This window comes from Pipistrellus hanaki (genome assembly GCF_964339955.1).
Source record: "Pipistrellus hanaki genome assembly, chromosome: 6".
NCBI classification, from domain to species: Eukaryota; Metazoa; Chordata; class Mammalia; order Chiroptera; family Vespertilionidae; genus Pipistrellus; species Pipistrellus hanaki.
Genome location: NC_140508.1, coordinates 63,521,604 through 63,533,404, shown reverse-complemented (window position 1 = coordinate 63,533,404; position 11,801 = coordinate 63,521,604). Strand labels below are relative to the sequence as shown.

Sequence of the window (11,801 nt, the reverse complement as noted above, 5' to 3'; positions counted from 1 at the left end):
TGTGCTGGCTCCAGGGCCACAGAGAGGCTGGCAGCTGGCTTGTCTGGGAGTGGGAACCCCCAGGGAATGGGGGTACAGGTATCCCGTTCTCACTGGAAATGGCAACTCCCACCTCTGGCACTCCTGGGCCCCCGACTTTCCCCCATTGCAAAACATCTTAGATCACTGATTTTATCTTGTCTGTCTCCCCTGCGGATCTCTAAGAACCTGGGGGCAGCTCTGTTCTGCTCATGCTGCATCTCCAGCACTAGAACCATGACTGCACACAGCAAGCATTCAATGCCATGTTTATTGTGCAAAAGAGGAATAACTAAGGCGACCCCTGGGGGCCTCCCTCCTGGCGCACGTTGGACCCTGCCTTGCTCCTCTCCTAACTTCACTGCCCCTATAGCCCGTGGAAAAGCTCCTTATTCAAGGAGATCCAGACTCTGCCCAGAGGCAACCACTGGGCCAGGTTGCACAACCTGGAGCTAGTTGCTCTGATTCTCTACACCACAGTTCCCTGGTCTGTAAAGTGTGGCAGTAACTGCGGAACTATTCTGCAGGCCCGTGGGAGACAGGTGTGGAGAGAACCTGGCCCGTGGGTGTCTGCTGGGGCTGATTGATAGTTGGCCACCATGTGCCAATACAAGCTATAAATGCACACAGGTGTGTGTACGTGCTGCCATTGGCACCCACTACTCACACCGACCCAAGCACAGGCACACATGCCTGCTCAGTACACCCAAAACGTCATGTTGATATGCTTCCTGCTGATCTGCTTGTGGTCCTAGGCCTCGTGCCACTCCTCCCTGCAAGGGGCAGCTCCGGGGCTGCCTTGCCCTCCAACCCTACTAGCTTCAGCCAAGGGGAGGCACGAATGAATGGAGGCTGGAGGGTGGGAGGAGGGGAAGCCCATAGGCAGCACCTCTTGCAGCAGCTGTGTCCCCTTGGTGGCCCCAACCCCCAGGGTGCCAGCTTCCACTGGGCAATTCTGTCTCTTCCCTTTGTCCCTCTAAACCAGAGGTGACAGAATCTTCCCACTGTTACTAATTCCTGGGTTATAACACTATCCCATTGGGGTTTCAGCTCCTCCATCTCCTTTGTGATAAACTCCCTGCATTAAATTCCCTTTTTAAATAATTACAGTGTTTTTTAGTGTCCTGGTTGGATCCCATATGCCACAGCCAGCATCATCATATCTAATCCCGGGCGGGATGGGCATTCACACTCCCTCCCTATCAGTAGTCATACAGCTGGGACCTGAGTCCAGGAATATGAATGTCTGCCTCCAGGTCTACATCTTACTGAACACACCCCTCCCCCACACAATCTCTCTCAGGCCTGACTTTCTGTGAGGTATGGCCATGTGGCGGGACTGGAGACAGGTCCACACATAGCCAGTAATGTACAGGTACATACACATATGCACACAATGCCTGAACCCTGAGCACACGCACCCCCCCCCCCCACACACACATGGACCCTCCCACACACTGACACAGATGGCTCTGGACACACATACCTCAAGTCCCCAGTAGGGGAGAGGTGGACATCAGGCAAGGGAAGCTCAGTTCTAACTCCACAGGAAATGGGCTAAGATCCAAGTACAGAGAGGCTGGGAGCATTAGCAGGTGGTGAACATGGCTGGCTGCCTGTGCACACATACAAATGCACCTAAACACATCACAGGTAAAAAGCTACGCGTGGACTGTGCACATAGCCCAGTACACATACACATGTGCACACACACATAAAGGCATACACACACACACACACACATACACACACACACAGATGGACAGGTACACACAGACCCAGGTGTACACATAGCTGCCCCCAAGTGACTCCTGGGTAGGAGGATGGAGTCTGGAGTTATTCCTGCATGATTTGGAAGTTGGACAACACCCTGGACACCAGAGGCTTCTAAGGGAGTCTCAGAAAGGCCTCAGCAATTTTTGGCTGAATGGCTGGTCTGATGTCACTTAATGAACCAGGTGACCTGTGTCTCCAACAGCCTCACCCTGCAGAGGGCCAGCCCCGCCCTGGGCAGCCAGGAGTTGGCTGGGAGGGACTCAGGCCCTGACCACTCACCTTTGTGTGGTCTGGTAAAGGAGCCCAGAACGTCTAGAGGGGGCAGCCACTATGTAACCCAGCTGAATAAAACTGCTTCCTCTACCTGCTCAGATAACAGGACACTGCCCACTGCCCACTGGAGCTTTGTGTATGAGGATCTAGGGGTGAACAGCGATGTCTGGGCTGCAAAGCCTAAGTGAAGATTGTGCAGTCTCTTCGCTCCAGATGGCTGGGGGCTCTCCAAACAAGCTTTAGCAGGAAATCCAAGGTCAGCAGAAGCAGAAGCCCTGCCCCCAATTCAAATTCCTCTTTCGGCCTCACAGAGTGCAGCCCTGTGTGCTCAAGACGCCTCAGCCTAGGGCCCTGCCAAAGGTCAGGGACTAGCAGGCCAGTGTTTGGACATCAACTGAGTACAGCACATCTCAAACCCAGCTGTCATCTGCCCCCTTCAGTCCCTGTGTCTCTCATTTCAGTCTATAGAATCAACAGCACCCAAGCCAGAAATTTGGAAATCATCCTCGATCAAAACCAGAGTCCTGTCATTTTAGCCCCCCTGGCTCACCCCACCAGCCTCTCTCTGGCTTCTCATACTTTCAAGTGCCCTGCCCAACTTGGGCCAATCCTCCCCTAGGAGTGTGGGTGGCATCATTCAGAGGGAGGGATTGAACAACGCTGCTCTCTGCTAGAGACCATCCCTCCACCCCCCAAAGCAGTTCAGCTTGGCATCTACTCCCTGCCCTCCGGCTCCCACTTTGCTCTCTGCAAGGCCCAGCTGCGCACAGTCTGTGCTCCCCCGAGCCCGCATCTGGGATCCCACTCTAAGCCTCCTCTGGCTTGCTCTGGAGTCATCCGTCAGCTTCAGAAATGGAGCTCAGACAGAGCCTCTGCCAGGGAGCTGGCCTGTTGTCCTGGCTCTGTCCCTAGAAAGAACCATTTCCCCCATTTAATCTCCTACCTGCCCCTGTGGCCACAGCAGAACTATGGGTCCCACCTGTCTCCCCTGCAAGGCTGGGTGCTCCTTGAGGTGTCCAGCCTATCCTGTCAGCCTACATTGCTGGGCCCAGAACAGGGCTGCACAGAGGAGACCCCAATGACTGTCTGCCAGTTGTAGAAGTGACTGAAAACACAGACAGCTGCTTTATTTGTTTTCGGACAGAAGCACATCCTTCATTTCTTAAGCATCATGGGCACCTGGCAGAAGATGGCTGTGGTCGGAGGGTCTGGAGGCTGTGGTCCCATAACTGGTCTCTTCTTCAAGGCTCCAAGTCATCGCCAGGGCCAGGAATGATGGCTGCTTCTCAGCCCTACAAAGGAAAAGAGGTCAGAGTTCAGGCATGTACCTCTTCTCTCAAAAACCCTGTGCACCCAGGCCTAGACTCCAAGAGGGCGTTAATAGAAAGAGTCCTGCCCAGCTGGTCCTGCAGCCTGGAACTGGCCTCTCCACCTCCAGGCCCAGTGCTCACTCAGTGCATGCCACAAGGACCAGCTAACATGGACCCTCTACTCACCTGACCTCCCGCCCCGAAGACAGATGGGCCTCAGCTTAGTTTTCCTCAGCCCCACCAGGTCTCCCTGTTCTCTCAGAACTGCCTACGGGAAACCACTCGGAGAGCATGTCCTGGACTCAGGCTTTCACCTGCTGTCACATGCACATCCACATACGTCACCAGGCTAGGCAGGTGCTGCACCGGGCAGGAGCTTGCCCGTGCTCTGAGAAGCGCCTCATGCACAACTCCCAGCAAGGTGGGCCTCTGATCGGTGCCTACTCCCTCTGCCAGAGACACTGCCACCTGGCCGCTTCTAGAAGCAAATCACTATTAGAGCCTTGAACTCCATCGCCAGCTCTGCCAGGCTCCTCTGCAGTGGAGGCTGGCAGGGGGCAGTTTGAGTTTCTCTGGCACCGGCTGCCTTTCCCACGCAGGGCACAATCAGAGGCCCTTCTGGAGTCAGGTCCAACATGCTTTTCTGGGGGGAGGGGAGGCACAGGTGTGGGAAAGAGGGAGCCAGGCCTGGCAGCGCCCCAGTCTCTCTCAGGCATGCTGGAGCTAGAGAGAGACTGCTGGTTAAATGCAGTCTGCCTTCCTTTGTGATCATACCTTGGCCTTGGTATGTGTGTGTGTGTGTGTGGGGGGGGGGGAGGGGGAGGCAGGTCTGGATGAGAGAGGGAGGACAGAGACAGGACTCTGCTGGGAAGCCAGGGGAGCTGCCTCAGTCCCAGGTCTTTCCCTTGTAAAAGGAACCCCCGTTATGGGTGAGCAGGGGCTTGGAAGGACCTGTCAGGGGAAAGGTACTCTGCAGACTTTCACAAAGACCTCGGCAGATGCACAAGGCACGGGAGAGCCTTCCTTCGGTTCCATGGCCCCCAGTGTGGTCTAGCAAGCCGCCTAGCTCCAGACTCCTTCCCTCAACAGGGCTGCAGCAACAGTTGGCTGTCTTTTCTGCTCAACTTGCAGATGAGCAAACAGCTTTCCATGCTCCGCAGGGGAGAGGAAACGACCTCCTGTCCAGCCGCCGCCTCCACCTGATCCCGTGCGGATCTGCTGCTGGGCTCCCTCTGTCCCAGCGGCACCGGGCAGGGGTGAGCTGGGCAGAGCCTCCAACAGGCAGACAGGAGAGTGAGAAGGGCTCTAGTGAGGCCAGGCCATTGACCTCAGCAGAGAAACCCTTGACTTCTGATCTTAGGATTTCCACCACCAGAACTCACAGCAGCTTGTCTCCTACTTGGGCAAAAGAGGCTGTTCCACAGGAAAAAGGCCCCACCCCACAGCTCCTTTAACAAACGCACAGCCCTCTGGTGATTCCGAACCCAAGTGCCCCTAAGTATGTGTGTGGGGGCCAGGTCCAGTCTGGAGCAGTGTACTTGGGGAGGGGATGGAATGGTCTAGAAGAGGGACAGAAATTGGGAGGTGTGAGGAAGGGAATGGGAACTGGTTGGGAGGATCAGAGAAGGAGGACAAGGTCCTAGGACCAAGTCTCAGGGGAGGGATGCTGCCCGCCTCAGATGTCTAGGACAACCCCAGGTCCCTGAGACCTGGACCCACTGTTACCCCTACCCTCTCACAGAGGCTGGGTCCTGCATGCCCCTTCAGACAACCTTAGGAGTGGGGTGGGCAGGGGGGTGCCCTCAGCCCCCTCCTCCTCTGAGGCAGGCCACACCTGTGCCTTCACCTCCAGAACCCCAAGGCTCTTCTCCTTCCACAGGGCTCACCTGCCTTTTCCATGATCTCCACCCTATGCCATGGGCCCTCCTCCGTGCTCCTACCCCCAAGTGCTCAAAGGTAAGAAATGGGCGGCATATGCATGCTCTTAACTGGCCCCTTGAAGGTGGGGCCTGACTTTGCCCAGTGCTGCCCCTGAACTTGACCTAGTGGGGCCCAAATGCCCACAGGGCCCTTTTCCTAGTCTAGATTTCCAAGAGCCCTGTGGGAACAGCCGGCCAGGACACCTGAACCAGGAAGCACCTGAGAGCTTCTAAGTCCCTCCTATGAGTCCCTCCCCGTGTGAAAGGCAGAGACCTTGAGGTTAGAATGCCTGATGCAGCAGACAGAGATGGCAGACAGCTGTCAGCACTGGCAGTGCCCGCCCCCACGCCCCCACAGCCCAGAAGCCCCGGGCCTTACCTTGTGGGCAGCGCTCACGCAGTGCTGGTAAGCCTTGACCAGGTCCGAGCACAGGAGCACCTCATCCAGGCGGTCGCGGTAGCAGCGAAGGATCTGAGCCTGCAGCTCTGAGCACATGGGCTCCAGCCTGCGGGGCCTGTGGGACGGAAAGCAGGCAGGCGTGGGGCTCCATCCCGGGGTAGAGGGGAGGGCATGGCTTAGGCAGCAGGTCCCGCACCTCCGCTCCCAGTACCTCTTCAGAGAGAGCCAGGGGGCTGCAGCGGGTCTAGTGCTGTGGGAAGTGGGTCTAGTGCCCCAGGGGCAGAGGAGCAGCCAGCTGCAGGACGGTGGTGCTGACACTCTCGCCACCCCCCGGGGCAATCCTGGCCCAAGCTGTACACCGATTGTGACCATGCAATTATACACATTATAGCTACTGTCTCACACAAAGTTGTTTTTCTGACTTAAAAACTAATACACGCACAGTGAGGAAAACTGAAATACTATGGGAATGTCTAAAAAAGAAAACTGTTGAGAATCCTACTTCCTAGACATAACTATTGATATTACAGTATTTTGGGAGTACTTTATTATTTTTTCTTTCTTCATTTTTCAAAGGAGGTTTAGAACCTACATAAACTTAATGTTTTCTTTTTTAAAATAGGAAACAAAAATTTTTATTGAATTTCTAGGGGTAACATTGGTTAATACATTTATACAGTTTCAGGTGTATACGTCTATATAATACATCATCTGTCTAATGTGTGTTCACCACCCAAAAGCAAGTCTCTTTCCATCACCATTTTATCTGCCCTTTACCCCCTCCTACCTCCACCCACCCATCTTTCCCTCTGGTAATCACCTCACTATTGTCTGTGTCTATGAAGTTGTTTTTTGTTTGTTTGTTTGTTTTTGCTTAATCCCTTCAGCTGTTTCACCCACCTCCAATCCCCCTCCCCTCTAACAGCTGTCAGTCTGTTCTCTATATATATATATGTCTGTTTCTATTTTGTTTGTTTCTTTATTTTGTTCATTAGATTCCACATATAAGTGAGATCATGTGGTACTTGTCTTTCTCTGACTGGCTTATTTCACTTAGCATAATAATCTCCAGGTTCATTCATGCTGTCACAAAAGGCAAGATTTCCTTCTTTTTTTTATGGCTGAGTAGTATCCCCTTGTGTAAACATACTACAGCTTTTTACCCATTCGTCTACTGCACCATTATTATTTTAAGAAAACTCACAGACAGTTACGAATATAAAGGAGCAGATACTCAGCTGCTTAAGAAGTAAGACACCAGGATTTACTGTCACACTAAGAGTCTGGAGGTGGCACTTCCAGTGCTGCTGTACCATCAATGCCGCCATCCAAGCCAGATCATCATCGTGTGTGTGTGTGTGTGTGTGTGTGTGTGTGTCCCGTCCCCTGCACCAAAGCAGCACGGTGGCTGTCATCTCAGGTCTGTTGTTTCACGCACATCAGCTTTCTCCTTCTCCACGAGCCTGAACTGTGTCAAAGCCCATCCCTAAACCCATCACTAATGAGGGGAGTGAAGTGACTATGTTTAGCTAAGACTAGTGAGACTCAGGCCCAATGCTCATATAAAAATGACGATTTATAAACCACAGAAGCCACGCCATGCCAATTCAAAGGTGTGTGACTCGGAAGGTAAAGAGTGTGAAGGAGAAGCGACCTTTCCGTTTCTGGGAAGGAGGGAGCAGAACAGCCTGGCAGCCTGTGAGGCCAGGCTCTGCCCCAGCAGCACGCCTTTCAGAGATCCCCTTACTGGGCAGAGACACAGGGACAGCCAACGACTGGGGTACAGTGGGGTGACCACCGGATTCCTCCAGTGCTTATAGGATGTCTCTCCATTCTTGTATGTAAAAACTTTTTGACACGGATGTGTCTAATTGCAGGACTTTAAATATGGACTTTTGGCCCAGCTGGTGTGGCTCAGTGGCTGAGCCTCAACCCATGAACCAGGAGTTCATGGTTCAATTCTGGGTAAGGGCACATGTCCCGGTTTTGGACTTGATCCCAAGTAGAAGGTGTATAGGAGGCAGCCAATCAATATTCTCTCTCCTCATTGATGTTTCTATATTTTTCCCTTCCTCTCTCTGAAATCAATAAAAAACATTGGACTTTTGTTCTTGAGGATATCCAGGCTCTAAATGGGCATTCTGCCTCGGGTCAGTCCTCTGATTATGCTTGCTGCTTCAGTTCCAACTGTTCCAATGTTCTCGCTCAGGAATGACACGAAGTCACACACCTTTGCTTCTGCCCTCCATCCACTGCCTTGTCCTCCTTGCTTTAATCTCTGGTTCTCCATTCTCCAGAGGTCTGGGCCTCTCCTTTCCCAGTTCCGACCTGCCCATGACCTGGGAGGCCACGTCTTTCCATGGGCACTCTCCTGGCACCTCTGTTGTCCTTCACATCAGCCCTACTCTGCTGTTTCTCCCTGGGCACTGGCCCTGAAGCAGGAGCGCTGAGGACACAGATGTTATTGCACCCTCCTTTGCACTGTCTTGAAGCAGCAGCACCACCTCCCCCCATCATGTGACTCCCAGGAGGGCCTGTTCCTGGCCGCAGCCCAGGCCTCCTTGGTTGTGGAAGCATCAGGCTCAGTAGGGACAGCTGCTCTGAGCTGCAGGCCTGTCCAAGGTGTCCTGGAGAAGGTCAGGTGGGGTCCGAGTGGCCTGAGCCAGGTGGGGCAGCTGAGTCATCCTAGAAGCAGAGCCCTGACCATGTGAGCTTTGCCCTCTCCACCTACAGCACAGCCATGGCTCTCACGTTTCGGGTCGTAAATAGGCAAAGCAGTTTCTTTATAACTCGTCCCTCTCCCTCTGTCCCCTCCTCATTTGGTTGCAGGTCCCTGGACAAGGACCACTGTGTGTTTTGAGGGCAGATCTCACCAAACCCTGAGTGGGCTCCCAGCTCAGGAGAAACTGGGCCATGTCGAAATCCAGCCCCTCCACACCAGCACCACCTCTGGGACTGCGCAGGCCTCTGTCCTCAGGGATTTATCAGGAACAATATGAGGAGACAGGATGGCAGGCAAATGTCAACTGGAAGAAATTTCACCCATTTGCCTGCAAAACAGCTCGGAATGAGATCTGACAGGGAGAGCACAGATCCACAATACAAGGCTTTCTCAGAGCAGGGCAGGGCTAGGCCTGTGCTCAAACCATTCACGAAAGTAGGTGCATTCTATCCAAGCACAGCCTTGCCCGGCCCTGGTCCATGGTAACCTGCTTAAGAAACTGCCGATTTTCAAAACATTTAGTCTTGTGAACAGCTGCTCTTCAAATGCACACACAAAAAAGGTATCTGTTGTGTTCTGTGAACTTTCAGGGATTGAGGTAAGTCCTGTTCACCTGTCTAAGGGTGTCCGCTGGCTTTGGGGATTTAGCATCACTCAAGTCTGAAGCCTCACATGCATTGCTAAGATGCTGCTCACCCCCTAGGCCCTTACTTTCTTCATCTGCACAATGGGGACACTGCCTGCCGGAGGCTGCCAAAGAACAGGGGAGTGTGCTGTGAAGTACAGCTCTCACTAACAACCTGGTTGCCCATGTGGAATATCAAGGCATGGCAGGGGCCGGTGAACTGGGAGGAGCTGAGGGAGGGAGGGAGGCTGGGGTTCCTGGTGGCACTTGGTAGAAGAGAGCTGAGATAGGAGGCTTTGGGGCTCCCTGTCTGAACATGTCCCTCTCCTTATAACCTAAGCTTCCATATCATTCCAGACCCAGTTCAGAGCTTGCCCAGGCCTCATTGGTGCCTCTCTCCCTGGAACCTTGGTGCCGCTTTTCCCCAGAACTAATCATGGCATCCCTTCTCCAAGCTAATACACTCAATCTTTTGCTTATGTTAGCTGGGACTGAGTGTCTGTCACTTCCAGCCAAAAAAGTTATCTAGAGAAGATAATGTGGTGAGGTGATGGGGTCAAGGGCTCCTGAGAATTATCTGTACGCATGATGGTCAGTGGGTTAGAGAGTCTCCCCCGCAAATCATGTCTTTCTTGGAACCTCAGAATGTGACCTTAATTGGGGTCATTACAGATACAATTAGTTAGAATGAGATCATTCTGGGGTAGGGAAGATCAATCTGATATGACTGGTGTCCTTATAAGAAGGGAGAGATACAGACTCGCAGAGAGAAGGCCACAGTGATGACCAAGGCTGAGACTGGAGTGATACCTCTACCAGCCAGGGAATGCAAGGAGCTTGGAGAAAAGCGTGGAACAGAACGCCCCTCCTGCCTCAGGGAGAGCAAGTCTGATTTTGGTTCTTTGTCATTGCATGCAGTCAGCCATGGAGAAAAAAGATGGGACCTGGCCTCCAAAGGCAGAGCTGGAAGTGTCAGACTGGTGGAAATTGGTGACAGGCTGCGAATCACTAGACACCTTTTAACAGAGCAACATGCGAGCTTCTATGACATAAGGCTCCTCGGCCACAGCAGCTACCCCTTAACGAGTATCCAGCGAGTGCCAGGCTTGGTAGTCTGCAGTGTCTGGTCTCTGCCACCCCTGCAAGTTACCATCTCCATTTACTAGTATAGAAGAACTGGTTCCTCTGACTTGAGTCCTTGACCTGGTTGGTAAGTGAAGAAGCTGTCATTCATAGCCAGGTCTACAAAGCTGCTCCCCGTGCTCCCACAAAACCTTCTGGGTGAGGATCAGGCTATGGGGTGGGGAGTTGATAAGGGGCATGCTTCTATCTTGGTGAACAGTATAGGCGGAAAATCCAGCTCATCTGAGATTATATCTGGATGGATGTGTGGTCCTGGTATTTGAGCACCAATACCTGTAGGGCCTACTGTGTGCCAGGTCCTAGGCATACCCACAATAGCCCTGTGAGTGAGGCACCACTGTCCCTTTCTGCGGATGGGGACACTGGTCTCAGAAGGTTAAGTGACTTGCCTGAGGTCACACAACAGTGAGATGGAGTCACTGAGGATAAGAGCCTGGTGTGTTTGGCTCCACAGCCCTTGCTACCCACACTCTGTCCATCTTAGCTCATTCTGCCTTTGGAAAATCCCAAAATATCCCAAAGAAGAAACAACCAAGAGGGAAACAAAACAACCAAGAAGAGACAAAGACCCTCGCCCCAAATCACACAGTAGTCAGGGCTCCCATATGGAGCCAGACAGCTGCTGACTCAAAGTGGGAAGTGGAAGAGGGCTTGCAGGCCCAGATCCACAGGAGGGAGAGTAAGGGAGGAAGGTCATGAATGTGTGGCCACGCAGGAAGGCTGAGAACAAAGAGCAGCATGGACTGGAGAGGTGAGAGGGAAACAGCGAAGAAAGCGAAGGGCCCAGCCAGAGCTGCGGGCCTGGGCAGGTGGAGACAGCACCTCCAGCCCCTTAGCCGGCAGGGAAGGTCAGCTGCTGGAGTGTGCACCGCATCCTTTGTGAGCAGCCCCAAACCCTCGGTGTGCTCTCTTATTTTATTTAATAAATGAAATCACATCAACTTCTCCTTCTTCTATTATCACGGTTGACATCAATCTGATAATATTGGCCTGGTGTGGAATTGGACTATTATATGTCCTCCTGATTATTTAATTTCAGAGAAACATCGGCAGGGGATGACTATATAGAGCAGGCTTTTTATTACAGGCAGCACTAAGGAGATCGCAAGTGAATTAGACATTCATCTTCGTCAGCTCCAATCTAGCTGTTCAGGAGAGGTTTCAGCTTTAACCGTAGCTAGGGCTGAGGTGCTGACAAGACCAGCTGGTTACTGAGGACTTGGTTAACTGGCTGCTATTGACGATGTGCCATTCAGCCTGGGTAAGTGGAGCCCAGAGATCCCACCATCGATCAACGCGCCACGTGGGATCACTATCAGCTGCTGAACGCCGGCCTCCAGCTGCCCCCGTCCCTCGGGCTGGAAGCAGCTACTCCAAGAGGCAAGGCCTGGCAAGACAGCCCTTCCGCTGAGAGCCGAGGGAGAGCTCTGCTCACAAGAGGATACAAAACACAAATTGGCCCCTTGCTGCTCTCAATCAGTGAAGGAGAGGCCGCCTGTGACAGAATTCTTCCCGGGACTATCACTCCACGTGCGCACACACACACACACACACACACACACACACACACACACAGAATGGGGAGGGGCCATCCCTGGCCTTGTTCCTTTGTTGA

General features: G+C 53.0%; 1 protein-coding gene across 1 annotated transcript in view; it reads right to left on the bottom strand.

Moving 5' to 3' along the window:
* Positions 1-3,169: 3,169 nt before the first annotated feature.
* CHCHD6 (coiled-coil-helix-coiled-coil-helix domain containing 6) overlaps positions 3,170-11,801 on the bottom strand; it is a 195,630-nt gene continuing 186,998 nt past the window's right edge. Inside the window, exons 7-8 of the mRNA XM_084887360.1 lie at positions 5,676-5,811; positions 3,170-3,359 (exon numbers count right to left, since the gene is read on the bottom strand). Coding sequence (XP_084743486.1) covers positions 3,354-3,359; positions 5,676-5,811 — 142 coding nt within the window. The 3' untranslated portion in view covers positions 3,170-3,353. The remainder of the gene's footprint in view (positions 3,360-5,675; positions 5,812-11,801) is intronic.